This window comes from Neodiprion virginianus, chromosome 2, assembly GCF_021901495.1.
Source record: "Neodiprion virginianus isolate iyNeoVirg1 chromosome 2, iyNeoVirg1.1, whole genome shotgun sequence".
NCBI classification, from domain to species: domain Eukaryota; kingdom Metazoa; phylum Arthropoda; class Insecta; order Hymenoptera; family Diprionidae; genus Neodiprion; species Neodiprion virginianus.
Genome location: NC_060878.1, coordinates 16,560,056 through 16,582,821, shown reverse-complemented (window position 1 = coordinate 16,582,821; position 22,766 = coordinate 16,560,056). Strand labels below are relative to the sequence as shown.

The 22,766-nt window shown below is 37.9% G+C and overlaps 2 protein-coding genes across 2 annotated transcripts in view; one reads left to right on the top strand and one right to left on the bottom strand.

Annotated features, from left to right (window-relative positions):
- LOC124299284 (flotillin-2) overlaps window positions 1–22,766 on the bottom strand; it is a 510,013-nt gene that overhangs the window by 442,033 nt on the left and 45,214 nt on the right. The window lies entirely within an intron of this gene.
- Window positions 739–7,965, top strand: LOC124299258 (glucose dehydrogenase [FAD, quinone]-like). The gene is made up of 2 exons (XM_046752337.1): window positions 739–2,575; window positions 7,497–7,965. Exons 1-2 carry the CDS (start codon window positions 761–763, stop codon window positions 7,674–7,676), a joined length of 1,995 nt encoding a protein of 664 aa, XP_046608293.1. The 5' UTR covers window positions 739–760; the 3' UTR covers window positions 7,677–7,965.

Below are 22,766 nucleotides of genomic sequence, written 5' to 3'. Positions count from 1 at the left end.
TTTATATATACATGGCTCATACCTCTAAAAATTATCAAATTTCAAGGCAAGAATGCCGATCTTCGAGCCGAGTAAAGATTTGAGTGCATCAAGCGCATCTCTGTTTTTGATCTTCTATCAGGCAATCGATTACGTAATCGTTCACATCAATTCTGCCGCAGGTAACCATTTTCACTGAACGACTGAACCAACGACGGGATAAACTAAAACAAATGAGGGAATTATTTTGAAAGTGAATGTCAGTTTGAGAAATATGCGGATAGTATGAAACTGGAATTGAAATGCCGTGTGATATTCTGAATGTAACCGTATCATGAGAAACGTACGTGTTGCAGTTTGAATAAAAAGGTACGTAGAACAATAGCGGAAATATAATAGCTAGGCGATAATAACCGGAAAATAGATTCGGTTGATTTAAAAGATCGACGAGTGAATGAAGAATGACAAGCTCCAGAAGTGCGGGGAACTGAAAGAATATTGACAAATCCTAGCTGATGTAGTAAGGTTATTTTTTCACCCGTTACTACCGATCGATAATACTTCCGAGTCGATGAAATGAGCCGAGGGGCGATTAAATCATCCAACTAGAGGTTAAGATGGCGGAAGACGCGCGAGTATTAAATGAAGTAGAATGTAAAAAAGAGGTACGGATGGAGGTGGACGCCACGGAACGTAGCTTTTGCCAACATATAAATGGGGTACAGATTTCATCCGGCTTAGTTTGCGGTGAAGAGTTGTCCTTCAAGCATATCGTAGAAACATGCAGGCGGCCGAGTTGAAGTACGTAATTTTCGGCGCGTTGTTCATCACGACGCTATGCGCGCAGTTTCGAATTGCGGAAGGACAAGCTTTACCAAAACGGATTTACGCCGGATTCAATAGCGGTGAAAACTACCGTCCGCTTCTGTCGACGATCTCCTCGTTGACAGTTGGGATTGCGGAATTCCTGCGGGAGGGCAGAAACTATCACCAAGCCGAGCCACCAGACATGACGCCGGGACCGGATGCCGAGTACGACGTGATCGTCGTAGGGGCCGGAAGCGCAGGCGCGGTCATTGCGAGTCGGCTGACGGAGGTTCCGGAGCTCAAGGTGCTGCTCCTCGAGGCCGGGAGGAGCGAGAATCTGATAATGGACATCCCACTACTGGTCAACTACCTGCAGTTCAGCAACGACATCAACTGGAAGTACCGGACCGAGCCCTCGGACAGCTACTGCCTGGGGATGAAGGACCGGAGGTGCAACTGGCCGAGGGGCAAGGTGATGGGGGGCAGCAGCGTCCTCAACTACATGATCGCGACCCGCGGCGACAAGCGGGACTACGACAGGTGGGCGGAGTTGGGGAACGTCGGATGGTCTTACGACGAGGTGCTTCGCTACTTCAAGAAGATGGAGAACATCGGGATCCCAGGGCTGAGGGTCGACGAGAAGATGCACAACACCGAAGGCCCGATGGCGATAAACTATCCGACCTTCCACACGCCCCTCGCGACGGCCTTCCTCCAGGCCGGGGAAGAGCTCGGCTTCGACATCCAAGACTACAACGGAAGGACCGAGACCGGATTCTCCTACATCCAGACGACGACCGCCAACGGATCGCGGGTCAGCACGAGCAGAGCTTATCTTCACCCCGTCAGGACTCGGAGGAACTTGTTCGTCAGCAAGAACAGCCTGGTGAGCAAGGTGCTCGTCGACCCGAGAGACAAACGGGCCGTCGGCGTCGAGTTCTACAAGAACAACCGGAAGTTCGCCGTCAGGGCGAGAAAAGAAGTCGTTCTCAGCGCCGGGACGATCGGCTCCGCTCAGATTCTCATGCTCAGTGGAATCGGACCGGCCGAGCATCTCGCCGATATCGGGATTCCGCTGGTCAAGGACGCGCCGGTCGGCAAGAACTTGATGGACCACATCGCCTACGGCGGTTTCGTCGCCCTCGTCGATCAGCCCGCCTCGATAATCGGTAGGGACATAATGAACCCCGTGAAACCCTACATCGCCGACTACTTGACCAAACGTCAAGGCCCTCTGACGGTTCCGGGAGGCTGCGAAGCTCTGGCTTTCCTCAACACCGACACACCCAACGACCACGGCAGCTGGCCAAACGTCGAGTTAATCTTCCAAGGTGCCTCGCTCGGCTCTGACCAAGGAGCCCGTCGCGGATTCGGAATATCTGACCAATTCTGGTCCCGGACATACCGAGAGATCGAAAATCGACACTCCTGGAGCATTCTGCCGATGCTGATGAGACCGCTGAGTCGCGGTGAGATCCTCCTGAGGAACAGGAACATCAGATCCCCGCCGAGAATAATTCCGAACTACATGAGCCACCCGGAAGACGTGCGCGTCATGGTGGCCGGAATCCGCGCTGCCCAAAACGTGACTCGCACGAGTGCCATGCGGCAGTTCGGCTCGAGGCAGTTCGACGTCCGGTTTCCCGGATGTCAAAGGTTTACCTACGACTCGGACGGCTACTGGGAATGCGCCGCCCGCACTCTCACCTTCACCATTTACCATCATTCTGGCACCGCTAAAATGGGCCCTCAGGGCGATCCAACCGCCGTCGTTAATCCTAGACTTCAGGTGAGAGTTTTATTTTCTTCTTATTCTGAAAATATTCCTCTTCTTGTTTTCGAGAATTTCACTACTTCAGTCTTTTAATCTGCTCATTCTACCGAAAAGATATAATTAACTTTTGAGTTACACGGAGCCACAATTTCTTTCGAAAAAAACGATCAAAGTTATTATACCAGACGTGATTTACATTTTATGGGCAAACCGCGATGTCAGTAATCATTTGAGCTGTCGTATGATTTCAGTAGTAATGGTGTATCATGCACACTATGCCGCTCCCCTATGTCAGTACCATGCAAACTTCACTAGAGATAACCTCAGAGAAATGCATCATTTCTCGTTTACAGAACCCCCGTTCGATGGATATCGTTAACTTCTCATTAGTTTAAATGTAGGTACATTTGGGGAAAATGAGTCTGAGACGGCTAATCTTTCACCTCAGATTAGACAACTGCCTGATTCTAAGAGATTATGCATGATAACGAAGATATCAGAGAATACAGATAATTTTATAAATTTGCGCAAAATTTAACAACATTCTAAAGGATTCCAAAGTAACTCGTGTAATTTTAAACATTTCAGAGATTTCGGGTGATTTTTTGATTCTAGGACTAAATCTCCCTGGATTGACTTCCAGATTAAATTTCCCGCTTAACCGGTTGACTGGCGTTGTATCATATATGATCAAAAAAAAGTTGTGCCAATGCTGCTTATGTATCATATATGATCAAATCGAATAACTTTCTTGTTTTTCAACCAATTTGAATGAAACTTGGTGTACATTGGTTTTTGAAGTCGCTAAATCTGAATCTGGCAATAGAATTGCAAAATTCAATAATGGCAGATCCAAAATGGCCGACCCAAAATGGTTAAAATTGTTCATCGATACAGTTCATATGTTATCAAAATCTTAGCTCGAGTGTTCGTCTACTTATGTATCTTCCTGCGTTGTTTTACTTGTGGAAGTTAGAAGAGTGGCTGTTCGCCACCTATCGGTGATTTTTAGTACTAAGACCAAGCTTACTCAGATAAAGTAATAAATCTTGGAGTGGAAATTGTGGAAATTAAGGTATTTGCAAGTTTTTAATGGAAAAAAAAATAAATAAAAACAAGACACTAAAAAATCAACCCGTAATTACATTTTTTTAAATTTCAGGGATGATAGATAAAAAATAATTACTGATAAAATTAAAAGCACGAACAAGCACGAGAAGAAATTGAAATTTAGATGGTATTGCATAAATTGAAAAATTCACCCCCATCCCCAAGTTTAGGAATTGAGAGTAGTAAAAAAAATTAGAGTATCTGCTGCAATTGCCTCAATTTAAAAATTCAAAAACGTTTTCTGCCGAATTGGAAAAATTGAAAAATCAACCCCTATTTACAGGAGTTGGGAGATGGCAAATCGTATTAATAACCGCGAAAATCGATTCAGCGACTCAAAACATCCCTATATTCCAAATATGATGTGATTTGCTTCATTTTTGAAATTTACCTAGAATTTTAAATTGTGTCAATTAATATATTCGTTGAAAAAAATTATAAAAATCGCCCGAGTCAAAAATTTCCCCGGACATCAACCCCGGCACACCAAAATTCACCTGGACAATCATTTCAATTTATTCATCTATTTCAAATTTCATAACTTTTTCCGTACACCAAGTATATTTAGTTGCTCTATATTTATTCGCGTTAATTTATTTGTTCTTCATCATCTTGGAGATTTTAGCCAAGGAAAATCGTCCGGGGCGATTTTAATCGGTGAAAATTTGGCCGAGGGGAAATTTTGCCCAGAAAATTGAATCCGAGAAAATTTAATTGACGGAAATATAGACTGGACAACAATGAATTTGACATCTCTTACACTTCGTCGTATTGAGATGTCATGCGATTTGGTAACCCTCAAACGGCTGTATAGCATCATTTGGCAGTTGTAACATGAATGAATTATTGCACTTGCAATAAAAAATTAATGTGCTGAAATTATTTATAAAAATATATCAAATCCTTTATCGCTCAAGTATCAAAAGAAAAAAAATAAATAAATAAATAGAGAATAAACGAAAGGACGAAATAAGATAATGAAATCAGAGTTTGAAAAATGAGAACCTCAAATAAATTGAACCGAATTTTGATAACAGAAGTTCTCCTAAACGTGAAATTGGAGACAGAAAATGTAAAACCTGTAATTCGCACAAGAAAAGTTTTTCCCAGAAATTAATAATAACTTTGATGAAAAGGCCAATTTAATGATGTCTTTTTTTATTCAGTTCTAGCAAATAATTAATGACTGACCACCACGAGGTAAATAATAATAGGAAGTAACGAATTTACTTGAGCAAATATTAATTCCGGGTCAGGTATGAGAAGCTTCTCACCACATTGCGTGGTTTTTCGTATATTGACGAATATTCTGTGATTAATATTCGAGGAAGTCGTTCTTCATTGTTACACGTGAGAAAAAAAGAAAGAAAACTGGTTTCGATCGGTAGAATTAAATAAAAAGAAATTTGATTAAAAATTAGATATATATACGTATGTATGCATATATATAAATATAAAAATCGTATAATGATAGTGAAAAATTCAAGATTACGTCATGGCTGGAATGAATGTTTTTTTTTTGTGTTATTATACGGGTTGGGTCTGACTATTAACTTTCAGAGGACCGGCCTACCTCTTTATATTGACTATTTATATCCATATATCATACCTCTAAAAAATATTGAATTTCAAGGGAAAAACGCCGGCCCACCGAAGATTAATTATGTACGAAAATATCAACTCACCACATAATCTTTTTGCAAAGAGATAGGAATGCAGAAATTATCATACAATGATCACCTGAAATGAAGGTGAATTTTTTTAATAAAACGATGCCACTCACCTTTCGTCAACCTTGATGCCTCGGGCTATGGGAGGCGACGCTGCGTTTTCAGCGGAAGATTCGAGAATGTATTTTATGAACTTTATTGGGATCGGTCGTTGAATTAATTATTCGCGAAATCAGGTTTGAGAACTAAATAACAAAATGTTCGTTAAGTGAAATGATTGGATTAGCAGCACAATAGTAAAATGTTTATTAAATGAAATGATGAGATTTAAGACACTTTAACGAAAATATTAAAATATTTGGTTCAACATGAGAAGTTAAATATAACTAATTTAAAAGAAATGATAGAAATTCACAAAACAAGATTTTTGCAAATTACGCATTAAAAAAAAAAAAAACGAGAGAACTTTGGAGAACTGCACTGATCAAATGCACAAATTCAAGTCTACACTGATCGAAAGCAAAAATTAAAGTACTGCACTATTCGAATGCATTAATTTAAGTGAAGACTTTATTGAACAGAATCTCCCTTAGAGTTTGGAAAAATTTTACGAACTCCCTGATTGGCTCCCCACAATTTCCAGACAAGCCAAACAAGAAGAAGCAAAAATGTTTCACGCCTTTTAATTTGCTCATACATTTCTACCCCCTCGGTCCAGGGTAGTGGAAGCATTACGTTCACTACACGGCGGGGTGAAAATTCCGAATTTGAAAAGTTCCAAAAGTGTCAAATTTCGAATTTTTTGGTAGCGAAACTTGAAGTAAAGAAATCAAACTTTGACGAAAGATCAGAATTTTGAATGGTCCAAAACCCAATGCTCAAAGTACCGAAAGTGCAAAATTTCGGAAGGACAAAATGCCGAAAAGGCGTAACTTCGATAAGTCAAAATTCCGAAAGTGCGAAAATTAAAATTTTTTTTAATCTGAACCATTGAAATTCCGAAAGATTTTCAGTACTGTGAATTTCTGACTTGATGAAATTTCACCATTTCGGTCTTTCTTTGTTTTGAATTTTCGATATTTTACGTCCGGGATTCCGGTAATTCTGATTTTTGGCTTTTCTCATTTTTTACACCCGCGAGTTCGGTAAACTATGCTGTGTGAATATATTTTAATTTTTGGAATTTTGCTTTTCGGAACTTTCCTCTACCGTAACTTGAATTTTCGGAATCTTACATTTGGAAACTTTGAACCGTCGGGTTTGAGACCATTCGAATTTGTGTTGTTTCGTACAAAGTTTCATTTCTTTACTTCAAGTTTCGCCACCAAATAATTCGAAATCAGGCGCTTTCGGGACTTTCAAAATTAGGAACTTTGCTATACTCAGGCACGGAAATCCCGATTAACGGTATTATCAACGATCCAATGATCGGGTGTCACATTCTCAACGTCCTCAGCCCCTAGATATTAGGTACACTTGGGGACAATGGATCTGAGATGGCTAATTTTTTACGCTAAGCGGTTATGTTGGCAACAGTGAAAAAACTACAGCGCCATACTCGGCCGATCACAAAACAAGCTCAATCTCAATAAACATAACATAACCCATGACCGTCGAACCTTAGAATACCGCGGGGATAATGACTTGTTGGATTGACACGTCAATTCTAAGGTTAGATTCGACGGCCATGGGTTATGTTATGCTTATTGAGATTGAGTTTGTTTCGCGCTCGGCCGACTGTGGCGCTGCAGGTTTCTCTGTGTTGCCAACATAACCGATTAGTGTAAAAAATTAGCCATCTCAGATTCATTGTCCCCAAGTGTACCTAATATCTAGGAGCAGAGGACGTTAAGAATGTGACACTCGATCATTGGATCGTTGATAATACCGTTAATCGGGATTTACGTACCTGAGAATAGCAAAGTTTGATCTAATTCCTTTCACCTCAAAGATCAAGAAAACCGTTATCACTTTTCAAGAACTTTGTTTTCGTTACCATCAAAATATAATATCGTCGAGTTTAATGAGGAACAAATATTTATAAAAATCAAAGTAGACCAACTGTCGGTAATCATTACAGTAAAGTCAGACAAAACTTTTCTTTCTTTCTTTACGTAAGACGAGAATTTTTACTACAAGACAACGTAATTTCGTAGGTTTACGGCGTTAATGGGTTGAGAGTCGCGGACGCATCGATAATTCCAGAGATTCCAACGGCGCACACGAACATCCCGGTAATTATGATCGGCGAGAAGCTGGCCGACATGGTGAAAGAAGATTGGGGCTATACGACGGATGGCTGGGAGAGATCGGCGAGATCGGCGAGACGAGGATGAGGATTCCTCGGGATTTCGAAGCTCGGTTGGCGCTAAGGAGTCTGGCGCAGTTGCGAAAACAAGCGGAGCTGATCTTTCGATGAAATTTCGGTCGCCTCGACTTCCGAGGGCGCAAAGAGCTTGGCAAAATTTCGAGAAATGGCGGATGCTCGCCCGTTTAGAAGTCCTCTGATTCCAAAATTGGCGAACGATTTTCGAAATTCCAATGACGAGCGAGATTTCAAAGTCACGAAGAAGTCTTGAGCTGATACGAAAATCGCGATCATTCGACGGTTCAAAAAAGCGAAGAAAGAAAATTGGAAACGCAGAATAGAGAAGAGAGAGTAAATTAATGTGTTTTTTCCGACCTTATCCAATGTATGCGAATGAAGGTTCTCGGTGTTTTACAAGTTATACAAAAGAATTAATATGTAACCAGAAGAAGCAACAATAGGAAAAAAAAATGTACAATCCTAATACTTGTATCAAATACGAAAAATATCGCCAAAAATCATGATAAGGTTCCGAAATGAGAAAATCATCAAGAAAGTACAAAAACGTTGTGAAAAGTCAAGTCAGAAGAACATTGGAAGGTTGCCAATCTGTAACGGCAACAAGGTTATAAGCTATCACTCTCAAGAGAAAACAACACTACAAAGAAGGAAGCAGTCGATCAACCACTTCAAAAAAAAAAAATAAGAGCAGGTTTGTCCAGCTCCTTGGGTGACATACTGAATAGATTCCTAATTGTAAGTAACACTCAAATCCAGGTCCAAGACCCTTTGTAGTCCGGAAGGCGGCAACAAGTAGTCAACCTACACGGAAAAAAAAATTCAGCTCGTGGAACTAAATATTAGATAGTTACTTGTAAACAGTTCGTCGAACTAAACGTTCTGTTATTGGAAGAGCACTGCATGGTTCGTATAACTGACTGTTAGTCAGCTGTCATAGCTGTACGTTGTTCAGCTCTCTCAGCTAAACAGCTTCGTTCGAAGAGCTAGACCAGAATTTTTCGGCTCCGCTCACAGCGCTTATTATTAAATAGTACAATTATATTGCTATTAGTATTATTTTTCATCATTATTATCATTATTTATTCAGTGTCATTTACATATTTGAATGGACTATTTAAACAATTATCTATCAACTGTATTCAAATCATACTCATGAAATTTGAAGGTTATGAAATATGTCAACGCACCAGAGCACAGCGCAACTTACAGCTCTTAGAGCAAAACCATTCAGCTGTGAGAGCTGAACAACTTGCAGCTATCAGAGCTGACTAATATATAGTTGCTGTAACTACAAGATAGACCGTAGAGTGCGTATAGTTACTGGAGCTGTAGAATACAGCTCGCCGAACAGAATTTTTTTTTCCGTGTAAGCAGCGAGAAACAAAAGAAAGGCAACTTGTAACTCATGAAAGCATGATATCAACTGTCATGGCGCCAACAAGTCTAACAAATCTTAATAGTTAGATCCCTTGTCATGAAAGGGGTTATTTACTGGACTTACTCAAAATCAGATCATGACATGAAGTGCTTAAATTGTCGTTGTCAGACCCAAGATTAACGCAACTATTATCACTAACAATATTACACATCACCATAATCAGTCTGTTTCCATAAACTTTTTATCCGACAAATTGTTACAGTTTTTAAAAACACACCTGATGCCGAATCTATTCATCATGCGACCAAGAGAAGTACTGAAACCTACACCACCAGGTTCAGCATCAAGCCTGTCTCGCAAAAACGCAACAATATTACGCATTGCCATTGACAACAATTGGCAACAATCCACTTTTGTTCGCGTGTTTTTTAGTGTAACAATACGTGAGGTAACGTGGAATGATCATCTTTATTCAAAGATAAGATTTCAAACGTTATTTTCCCGCTTTTGTAGCTAGATAGCATTACACTGTTCTGTGCACCCAAAGACTCGACTATAACTTCAAGAACCGGAAATCTGCGTAGCTTTTTATATAATAATCCAAATATTAGCTAGGATTTAGAATATTTATAAAAAATTACGTGCATATCAAATTACTTTGTGATAATGTTAGATGGATGATTTGGTATATTACTATAGAATAAATCCACCTGCATTTCGTCAACCGGTACATTTTACTGATCGATATTCATTTCGTTTTTCACAATGGATCGACTCCTAACTCTTCCGCCAATTGCTGATCACGAGACCTAATATTAGGATCGATAAAATCTACCCGGATTGCATAAATTTAGCTAGATTTTACCCCGTGTTGAAACTTCCATCAAATATTTCACGAACTAACCTGTTATGTCCATTTATAATGTATGTATATAATGTAGGTATAAAAAACCATCGGTATAGTGAATAACCGACATTCCTATCATGAATTATTTATAAGTAATGATTATGATTGATATATGTTAAAATTTAAACAATTCATGTAATAAATCGTCTCAAGCACTGACCACAACTATTCTCATCGCAAGAAGATGATGTGTAAGATGAATATTAGGATGGTTCTTGTTTGGTAGATACGGTAGCACTGACCAAAAAACTGCTCTTGCTCTAGAATTTTAGCGGATGCGCGTTAAGGGGGTATTCTAGTGTAGAGGCATGAATTTGAGGTGTTTTTTGAAGTGCTATAAACAAAAAACAAAAAATATTTTTACCATCCATTTTTTTATCAGGCGTTTATTATTATTTCACGATTACAAAAAAAAAAAAAAAAAAACAAGTCAAAAAATACAAAATTGAAAGTGCTATGAGTTGTTGAAGTGGGGGGTACAAAAAAAATGGCGTGCCAATGTTGTCACGATTGCAAGCATTTTCAAAATCAAAAAAAAAAAAAAAAAAAAAGATTATTAATCTACATAAATGCAGCTATCGTACTAACTAAAAAAAAGTCGAAAAAAAATTTTTTTTTGCCAAATTACGGCTGTCCGAAAAAATAATACGTTTTTTTTTTTGACTGTTTTGGACGTTTCTGACTTTTTTAAAAATAGTAAAAATTATTATTTCGTTATAATAATAGTTCGTGCGATAGAGACATGTATTGAGAAGATTCTCACCAAATTTCAAGTAAATCGGTTCAATAGAACTTGAGAAATCATGTCAACCGTTTTGAAAAATGTAGTTTTGAGAAAAACGCGTTTAAAGTTTCGAGTAAAATTCGTTCCAGCCGCGCCAGTATTGAAGACGTGTCACTAAAATAGCTATATCTCTGAAAATAATTGAAATTTTGACTTGTCCTTTTAAGGACACATTCTTGAAAGGTTAAGCTTTGAAAATATAAAAAAAAAAATCGATTTTTTCAAATTTCCACACTGGAATACCCCCTTAAACTATTCAATCATTAGCAATTCACCCTGCATAACTATCCGATAGTGGAAGTTGTATCATCCCATGTCTGTATGTCCATTTTTCAAACACATTTAAAATAGTGCTAGATGTTAAACACCCAAATAAATTTCTCCAATAATTATCCGTGTATCTATCACCCCGTAAATCTTCTGCATAAGCAAATCTTGTTTTATTATGAGCTACGTTTACAATTGTCCGACTTGTCTTGCCGATTTATATTCCAAGTTCCTTCATCCAACCTAAGATAATAAAAGCGTGACTATTTGCGAGAAATTCATTCGCATACATAAATACAATTTGACGTGTGCAAATATAAACATAATATTTTAACCAACTGCTGCCTTTTGCGAAAAAACACGGTTTTTCAATTATGTATTATGTATGGAGCATTCCATGTCAATTCTATCTGGGTTTGATCCTTGACCTCTCCGATCGGACCGACGATGTTCCACATGATTGTTCTCAAGGTCGAAAGTACTCATTTGTAACTTCCCGTTTCTCTGTTTTCAGAGAAAAAGGGAAGTTATTGTAATCACACCGAAAACGAAAAATTGGGTTTTTACTACATTTCGAGGTGTGTGTGGTCAAATTTTTTATCCGACAATATCTCGACAACGAGTAACCGGATTTCAATGATTTTGATCTCAATCAACGCGGCTTTTCCGAACTTAGAACTGATTGGATTTTCGCTTTGATCGGTTGGGTGATTATTCAGTTATTTAAATAACAAAATTGCAAAAAAATGAAATAACAAATAATGATATCTTGAAAATGGATTCGAATGAAAATTGATACCGTAAGTTTGTTTCGGTCGCGGATCACGAATCTGAGATTAGATTTGTTCAATCCAAAACGGTGAATCCAATATGGTGTAAAAAAAAGTCTAAAAGTATTCGGATATTGGTAGAAATTAGTGGACGGAGGTTTTTTGGGTTACCGATAACGAATCCAAGGTCAGAATTCCAAAATTTGTAATGGTGGATCCATTATAGTGAATCAAAATAAAAAAAGATCATATTTCCATGTAATATGGTACCTGAAGGCTTTCAAATCTTTAATCACGAATGTGAATTTTTAATTCGAAACTCGAATTGGATATTAGTATTTTATATTTTCTGTGAAATTGGAACCTGCAGTGTGAAAACGGGAAGTTCGAGCTAGCCTAAAGCCGCTTATTGTCTCACTCTTTCGAATTGATGTGAATTGTCTACAATTTTTCAAATGAAGATGTTGATCTAAACAATGGAAAAATCTGAAATAATTCCGAGAAATCCTGTGTCAAATATCAAAATTTCTAAACTCCAACCGGAGTATGCCGGCATTCTGTTCTGATTTTGTTGATTTTTTTTCGAGAAAGAAACGTCGACAAAAATAAGTAGGAAGATTCAGTTCACTTGTGGTTGGGTACTCAAACATTTTCACATGTAACACCAGATGTTTTAAATTTTTTTTTTTCAGACCATCACGAACCAATTCATCGTTTACGGTTTTTTCATCTGAAAAAAAAAATGATCTCTTGGAAAAAATCTGTAAAAATGTTAAATAATCCGGAGTTACATATGAAAATGTCCAAGCAACCAACCATAATGATTCGACTCTTTCACCTAATTTTTGAAAATGTTTTTCCTAAAGAGAGCCTCATTCCGGCTCAAAGATTGAAAATTTTTATATGCGACAACGGAATTTTCAGATTTTTAAATTGTGTCGACAAATACTTTCGTTAAAAAAATTATACATGATTCGGATCGATTTGAAAGATTGGAACAAAAAAAAAATCCAAAGACCTTCGAGAGTTAAAATAATCGTATAAAAAGTCGCTGGCCCAATGGAAGAGACATGAAATGTTTCGTATATTGGTACATGGACTGAACGTTTTATTTATGATATCACTCGACCGTTTGATTGAATAAGAGGGAAAAGAGGCTATTCCATGAGACTAGCAGAGAATCAAATTATTACGGAATGTCAATTGAGCGAGAAACAAGCAACTCATTATACGGGCAATAAATTGTAAATGATAATTTGTTGTATGAACAACAATCTCGTTTCTTCCACCAGCTGTATCCGATGAGTAATTATACAGCTATGAGGTGTAGTGTATATATATATATATATGTACGTACATATGTGATATGAGTGTTTATACATATTATGAATGTTTATTGTAAATAATCAACACGTTATGCATAAGCAATCATGGCACGCGCGAGCGTGTAATTAATTCGAAATTTTTATGAATTAATATGCTATAAACAACACTTTTCGCTCTCTCTCTGTCTCTCTGATATTTATTTAGATACGGGACATTCCAGAAGAATTTCATAGTTTTCTGTTAGTTCAATATCAGCGAGCAGCCCAACAGAACATGATTTACAAAGCTCTAGATTTTGAAACAAACTGTAGTTTTCTTAATAATTGCGAGTAACATGATCTACGAAATCACTGTCAGCGATATTAAATTTTGATGATATTTGCACAGTAAATATCTTTGTAAAATATTTTTTTTACATGTCTTGCTCTTTTCTCCCAAACATTTATGCACGCCCATTTTGAATTTGCTTGTCCAAAATAGAACGGGACTGACAAGGAAGGTATCCCAGCCCGAACTCTCCGATTTGATTTCTTTCGTAATATGTTATAGTAGACTGAAAACTAAGCGAGACGTATTTTTTTTTATCGGCCATGAAACACTTTAAGGGGGTGAAACCACCCTTCAAAGTGAGGCATGTCAAGAGGCGATTTCACAGTTTCACCCACAAGAACATAATATTTTTTAACCAATCGAACTGGAAAAGTTTTCTCATGAAGAGAAACGAAAAATGTATTTTTCTCAAAATAAAAAAAAAAAAAAGCCGAACCAGAAGTCCCAGAACTTTAGGTTAGCTCGCGTTCAAAAGACACGTGCATTATTATGGATATACCGGGTGTCCCATTGTAATCTTACATCTAAATTATCTCGAAAAATATTGCTCTGATCAAATTTTGTTTGAAACAAAAGTTTTAGAATTCAAAGGGGGACGTTCAAAAAAAATTTTGTTGAAGGTCCCAAATTTACAATAGCGGTGCTACGATGGCTGACATGGTTTTTTTTAAGGGAAACCTAACTTTTTTTTATGACAAAACAATGCATTGCATTGAAACTAACAACTTTTGTGAGAAACATTTTTCGATTCAGATTGTGGTTTTCATGTTGGAACTCCATTTTTGACTATTTAGCGCTATCCGGAAGGTACCATACAAAACCCAAACAAACCCAAATAAACCCAAACGAACCCAAACAAACCCAAACAAACCCAAACAAACCCAAACATGCCCACAATCGTGCAACCTCAGACACGCACACACAGATGCGTGCACACTTTTGTTTAGGTTTGTTTGGGTTTGTTTGGGTTTGTTTGCGTTTGTTTGGGTTTGTTTGGGTTTGTTTGGGTTTATTTGGGTTTGTTTGGGTTTTGTATGGTACCTTCCGGACAGCGCTAAATAGTCAAAAATGGAGTTCCAACATGAAAACCACAATCTGAATCGAAAAATGTTTCTCACAAAAGTTGTTAGTTTCAATGCAATGCATTGTTTTGTCATAAAAAAAAGTTAGGTTTCCCTTAAAAAAAACCATGTCAGCCATCGTAGCACCGCTATTGTAAATTTGGGACCTTCAACAAAATTTTTTTTGAACGTCCCCCTTTGAACTCTAAAACTTTTGTTTCAAACAAAATTTGATCAGAGCAATATTTTTCGAGATAATTTAGATGTAAGATTAAAATGGAACACCCGGTATTCGCGGCCTCGAGACCAGGCTATTTATTGCAAACGAAGTGTAACCTTTGCAGCTAAATGCAAAAAACGAGACTGTGACTGTGCGGTTATATCAGAGGGGAAGGTGGGACACAAGTCGCAATAGAATATAAAAAAATTATTTTGTAATTGCTTACTATTGTAATAAATTGGGCCATAGAGTCAATTCACGGGCATCGGTGAAAGCGCAAGATTATATGAACATCGCAAATATGAAGTATTTTTTTGATTTTCGAGTTTCCTGTTGCAAATTTTTCATATTGCTCATTTTCTCTGATAAAGTGTCATTCTGTAGAACTAAAAAATAATTTTCATTTTGCCTCATAATAGGTGGGGGCCAAACGAACAAAATATACAATTTATCTTTATCGGTAAAAATTAAGATTTATCTTTTTTCTACATACTAACTTATCACTGAAAGGAAGTATTATACTTCGTTGTTGATTTCGTCATTGCCGGACCTTGACTTTGTCTTTTTACCCCACCTTTCCCTGTCAGGCTGCAAGACGTTGAAGTATGTACAAATTGATTATTTTTATCCTACCTTCTTGATGTATTGACGAATATTAAAAATAATTTAATATTTTTCCACATGTCGAAACTAACAAGAAAACGAAACAGTAATTATTGTTAAAACTGTTTTTCATTCGATGTTTGTCTGCGAATCACTTTAAACATAATAATTTTTTACTTCCTTCATCTTCACATCGATCAGACGCGAGGGTAAAATTAAGGACCGAATATTTATGCTGCAACCAAAAACCTGTTTCGGTACTTAACAATTTAACCAGATTAATCACGTCACGATATATTATGCTGAATAAAAAAAAAAAAATTAAAGCTGAATATTAGGGTGCTAACCTGACCCAATTTTGATTAACCCGAAAGATGGCTGACTGACTTGCAAGATGGCTGACTGACCTGCAAGATGGCTGACTAGCCTGCAAGATGGCCGACGAGATGACGGAGCATGTAGTCGGTGTGTTACCGGCCTAAGCTAACCTGACCCAACCCAACCTGACCCAACCCAACCAATGTAAACAACAAGACGGCGGGAGCAAGATGGCTGACATGATATCGGAACGGGTTGCTAACATAACCTAATCCAGCCCAGCCTAACGCATGTAAACAACAACATGGCGGACAGGATTGCAAAGCAGGATGACGGGGCGGTATTGCAAAATGGCTGGCGGAATATACCGTTTCAAAAATAATATTTTCGGCATACTTCGAATACATTCTTTTGTACCAATTGACCGGATGGCGACACCGCAATTAGATAGGCTGGGAATGTTGATGATGACTCGTAAACTTTCACGCGCAAGAATTTATTACGGGGAAGGGTATGGTTGGTATATAAATCGCGAGCTCATTCAACTAGTTATATTGTTCTCATAGTTTTCCTATTGTGAACTTCAGTATCCGTAGTACGTGAAATTTATAAAATCTACATCGAACGCGATGGATCTGAATAAAATCAACCTCGTCTGTCGCCTTGAAACGCTACCCAATAAGAGAATATCGGATCTGGAGGTTGGGGAGGAGTACAACGTGACGGGGGTAAGGCGCGTCAATACTAAGTACGGCACGAGTATTCTGCTCGCGCTGAATGAGCGATTCGAAATATTTTTATCCCCTCGAATCGTAAGTCTTATGGAACATGATGTGGTGCAATTCAACGGAATGCGGAGGACGATAATCGAGGGCATTCTACAAACGAAATATCATGGGGGCGAATACAACAAATTTGAATTTTTGTGCGACAGATGAGCATAGTCAGCAAAAGCACAACAAAAAGATATCCCAAGAATAGTATGCTCTCTCGGGGAAATGTTAGTCTGTTAGTCGGTGTCACTCATGGCTCGGAAATTTTTTCCCCCCCACACTTTTCATTGAAATTTCCGAAGCATTGGAAATAAAAGCGAACGTAGCAGAAACCGAATCGTCAGTCTTGCATCAATATTCGTACAAGAAAAATCAACACTGTTCCAAACTGCAATAGGAGATGATCATGGACATTCAAAGTTTCGTTGGCCCCGACGATAAATTTATACCCAAGGAACTTCGCATCAGAAACATAAACTCATCGGGTTCGAGTCGCATTCTCTTCAAACCACCGCACCGTACGCTTGGACAGATCTACCGACTGATCACAAAGCTACTAACGCTTGGCTAATACACAATTCTCATGGAATACCATGGAATGCGGGAATCGAACCTTATGCTGAGGTGCAGAAAGTTGTACCAAAGGCTGTTAAACATGCATGCTACGCATATGTCAAAGGTGAGGAGAAGAAACGGTGGCTGACGAAGATCCTTGAAGGGGCAAAACAAGTAATAAACATGGAAGATTTACACATTTCACCACCATCACTGGACAAACTGAAACATATGGAAGAGGCGGATTGGTGCGATGATTACCATGGAAACGTTTCAACGGGATACAACTGTGCCTTCGAAAATGTTCAGCGGTTGAAGAAGTGGTATGTCAAGGAATGCACGGGGTCTCTCGCGAAATCGTTCTGTCTATTCAACAAATTCGGCGTTTGGTTGGGAGTTTGATGCGAACGTAAGGATGAATTCCTCTGGCAAATTGGCGATATTTTCAGTCTTCACTTCCTTCAAACCGCTCAACTTTTTGAATAGACAGAACGATTCGCGAGAGACCCCGTGCACTCCTTGACATACCACTTCTTCAACCGCTGAACATTTTCGAAGGCACAGTTGTATCCCGTTGAAACGTTTTCATGGTAATCATCGCACCAATCCGCCTCTTCCATATGTTTCAGTTTGTCCAGTGATGGTGGTGAAATGTGTAAATCTTCCATGTTTATTACTTGTTTTGCCCCTTCAAGGATCTTCGTCAGCCACCGTTTCTTCTCCTCACCTTTGACATATGCGTAGCATGCATGTTTAACAGCCTTTGGTACAACTTTCTGCACCTCAGCATAAGGTTCGATTCCCGCATTCCATGGTATTCCATGAGAATTGTGTATTAGCCAAGCGTTAGTAGCTTTGTGTTCAGTCGGTAGATCTGTCCAAGCGTACGGTGGTTTGAAGAGAATGCGACTCAAAACCGATGAGTTTGTGTTTCTGATGCGAAGTTCCTTGGGTATAAATTTATCGTCGGGGCCAACGAAACTTTGAATGTCCATGATCATCTCCTATTGCAGTTTGGAACAGCGTTGATTTTTCTTGTACGAATATGGATGCAAGACTGACGATTCGGCTTCTGCCACGTTCGCTTTTATTTCCAATGCTTCGGGAATTTCAATGAAAAGTGTGGGGGGGAAAAAATTTCCAAGCCATGAGCGACACCGACTAACAGACTAACATTTCCCCGAGAGAGCATACTATTCTTGGGATATCTTTTTGTTGTGCTTTTGCTGACTATGCTAATCTGTCGCACAAAAATTCAAATTTGTTGTATTCGCCCCCATGATATTTCGTTTGTAGAATGCCCTCGATTATCGTCCTCCGCATTCCGTTCAATTGCACCACATCGTGTTCCGTAAGACTTACGATTCGAGGGGATAAAAATATTTCGAATCGCTCATTCAGCGCGAGCAGAATACTCGTGCCGTACTTAGTATTGACGCGTCTTACCCCCGTCACGTTGTACTCCTCCCCAACCTCCAGATCCGATATTCTCTTATTGGGTAGCGTTTCAAGGCGACAGACGAGGTTGATTTTATTCAGATCCATCGCGTTCGATGTAGATTTTATAAATTTCACGTACTACGGATACTGAAGTTCACAATAGGAAAACTATGAGAACAATATAACTAGTTGAATGAGCTCGCGATTTATATACCAACCATACCCTTCCCCGTAATAAATTCTTGCGCGTGAAAGTTTACGAGTCATCATCAACATTCCCAGCCTATCTAATTGCGGTGTCGCCATCCGGTCAATTAGTACAAAAGAATGTATTCGAAGTATGCCGAAAATATTATTTTTGAAACGGTATATTCCGCCAGCCATTTTGCAATACCACCCCGTCATCCTGCATCGTCATCCTGCTTTGCAATCCTGTCCGCCATGTTGTTGTTTACATGCATTAGGCTAGGCTGGGTTAGGTTATGTTAGCAACCCGTTCCAATATCATGTCAGCCATCTTGCTCCCGCCGTCTTGTTGTTTACATTGGTTGGGTTAGGTCAGGTTGGGTTGGGTCAGGTTAGGTTAGGCCGGTAACACACCGACTACATGCTCCGTCATCTCGTCGGCCATCTTGCAGGCTAGTCAGCCATCTTGCAGGTCAGTCAGCCATCTTGCAGGTCAGTCAGCCATCTTGCAAGTCAGTCAGCCATCTTTCGGGTTAATCAAAATTGGGTCAGGTTAGCTTAGGTCGGTAACAAACCGACTACAGGCGAGGCGCGTCCTGCAACACCCTATGAGGTCGGTAAGTCAGTTTGAGCCAGAACCCCCCCGCCCTATATAACTACTATAATATATGCTATAGTTATACCCTATAATAAATCATATTGACTCGGTAATTCTTAAAGTTGCGTATTTGGACTCAAAAGTAGTATTATTCAGTGTTTATCAAATGAAAAATCCATCACGAAAGAAGAAAATGATAGTTTGTTCTATGACGCCATTTGAGAAAACGATTGAAAAAATTGAGCGGAAAAAAATAAGCATTTATGGTTCTAATCGGATTCTTTGACCTCAATAATACGCAAAACCTATGCTATCAAGAATAAATATTCACCTGAGACGCCAAAAATATTGAACTACATGGCATGAAAAATATTGACACCGCTATTTTTCGCACTTGAATGGTTAAGGATAATCCAACCTGTTGAACGTTTGATTTGGGGAAAATTTTTCATCGCAAATTCAATGAAGTAAATTTTGGGGAGAAGATCGATTCTATATCACGGATCAGTCCTACGAGTTCTACACGTTTGTTCCAACAAGATTCGTTTCGAAGGAGGAGAATCGGTTCTACAGAAATCAATTTCACAGGGCAAATGTTCTACAGAATATATTCTGCAGACTCGTTTCTACAGAAATATTATTCTACAAAATGTTTTTTACACAATATTTCTCTACGGATTGTCTTCGACACAACGCACATTCAAATCAATCATAGAATCGTCAAAATCCTAAATTTAATCGTCAATTTCATACATTTTGATCTAATTCAATTTAAATCAAACTAAATTCATTTAAATTATTTGTGTTGAATTTATGTGTGCGCTGAATGTGTGTTGCGTCAAACGAATATTGTGTTGAATGTTTGACAATAGAAAACTATTCTGTAGAAACATGTTCTGTAGAAAAATATTCTGTCAAAGAAAAAGAAAATAGAATAATTCATGCAGGATCATTTCTGATGTGAATCTCGAATTCCTTGCTGTAGAAAAATATTTCTGTAGAAACGATTCTACACATCATATTCCGTGGAACTGATTTCTGTAGAATCGATCCTCCTTCATTGAAACGAATTGACTTGTTCACTTGCTGGACTGATCCGTGTAGAACCAATAGCCTCCCAAATTTTATCTTTGTTCTTTTTCGATACTCAATTGAACTTTTCTATTTGTTGATCAAAATCAGTGTCAATTCAATTGGTAGAAATTATTACGAAAACCGTGATAACTCGGCTATTTTTACTTACAAAATTTAAAATAAAAAAAAAAGAAGTTTTTTGTGATAACTTTGAGTAAAATGAAATTAGGTAGTTAAAATTTGATATGTAGGCTAGTCAAATAGAACTTGAAAATGGCAAAACGGATTGAGAAGCCAAATTTTTTAGGACAAGTAGAAGGTCGTCTGAGATGCCCAAAAATACCAAAATCCAACAAAATTTCCTTGTGCATCGGCCGCCATCTTGAAAAACAGGTAATCCTCCATATCTCGGCTCCCATTGGTCGGATTTTTGATTTTTTTATTTCAGTTTTTTAGAGAAAAAAAAATTCTCTACAACTTTTATTGGAAGTATGTTTTAATAGCTGTGAATGAAAACGTTTTACGATACAAAAAAAAGTGCCATAAATTGATGTCTAATAATGTTTACTGTCAATTATATTTTGCCAGAATCGATATCGTGCAAATGCAAGATTAAATGTGGAAAAGCCTGTAGTTGCCGCAAAGCTGGGCTTCAATACTCCGTGGTATGTGCAGATTGCAGTTGCGAACTATGTACTAACATCGTACAGTTGCAACAAATTATTGCAGACGAAGACGATTGCAATAATTTGGATTCACTTGCAATTGAATGCAACCAATGTTTGATCTGCGATTCACAAACCGAAGAAGACGAAATCCGAGAAAGTCGAGAGGATGATGACGATGACCTAGACGACGTCAATATGCCTGGGCCGTCGACAAAAAAGACCAAATACGCATGATTATGCTATCAAATTTCATTCAATAAATATTTTTTTATCATAAATTCATGGCACTATTTTATTCGTAACCTTTTTTCCTTCCCAATTATCAAAAAATCATTTGAATAAAAGATGTAGAAGATATTTTTCTCTGAAAAACTGAAAACTAAAGGATAAAATTGAAACAGTAGAAGCCAAGATATCGACGATTATATGCAGCTGCTTCTTACAGGTAGAATGCGGACAGAGACAACTTTGACGCTCTCTATCTCAGGTAATATTCGAGTAATCGCAAAATCGTGTGCACGAAAATTATTCAGAATTTAGTCCTCTACAACTTTTATATGAAAAATTTATTGATAACATCGAAAGGGGTCAATATAATTGACAATAAACATTATTCGACATCAATTTGTGGCACTTTTTTTATCGTAAAACGTTTTTATTCACAGCTATCAAAAAATACTTTGAATAAAAGTTGTAGACAATATTTTTCTGTAAAAAACTGAAATAAAAAAATCAAAAATCCGACCAATGGGAGCCGAGATATCGAGGATTACCTGTTTTTCAAGAGGGCGGCCGATGCACAAGGAAATTTTCTTGGATTTTGGTGTTTTTGGGCATCTCAGATGACCCTCTACTTGTCCTAAAAAATTTGGCTTTTCAATCCGTTTTGTAGATATTAGCTACTTTTCGGTCTAATTTGACTGGCCTAATGGGTCAGTCTTTTATCAATGGAAAACAGTTGATCACTTTTGGCATTCTTACTCGGATATGCGCTTTAACGAATCGGATTCGTTTTTGAACAATTTTGAAACCATGAAAATTGAGAAATCCGTACCAAAGTTTTCGTTTTCTTCTTTTAATACACAGATTAAATATGTATAATCAAAGTGCCGAGTTTTCGTAGAAAAATAATTCAAAAAATCATAACCGAATCTTACCAACGTTCTTAAGGGGGTATTCTAGTGTAGAGGCATGAATTTGAGGTGTTTTTTGAAGTGCTATAAACAAAAAACAAAAAATATTTTTACCATCCATTTTTTTATCAGGCATTTATTATTATTTCACGATTACAAAAAAAAAAAAAAAAACAAGTCAAAAAATACAAAATTGAAAGTGCTATGAGTTGTTGAAGTGGGGGGTACAAAAAAAATGGCGCGCCAATGTTGTCACGATTGCAAGCATTTTCAAAATCAGAAAAAAAAAAAAAAAAGATTATTAATCTACATAAATGCAGCTATCGTACTAACTAAAAAAAAGTCGAAAAAAAATTTTTTTTTGCCAAATTACGGCTGTCCGAAAAAATAATACGTTTTTTTTTTGACTGTTTTGGACGTTTCTGAATTTTTTAAAAATAGTAAAAATTATTATTTCGTTATAATAATAGTTCGTGCGATAGAGACATGTATTGAGAAGATTCTCACCAAATTTCAAGTAAATCGGTTCAATAGAACTTGAGAAATCATGTCAACCGTTTTGAAAAATGTAGTTTTGAGAAAAACGCGTTTAAAGTTTCGAGTAAAATTCGTTCCAGCCGAGCCAGTATTGAAGACGTGTCACTAAAATAGCTATATCTCTGAAAATAATTGAAATTTTGACTTGTCCTTTTAAGGACACATTCTT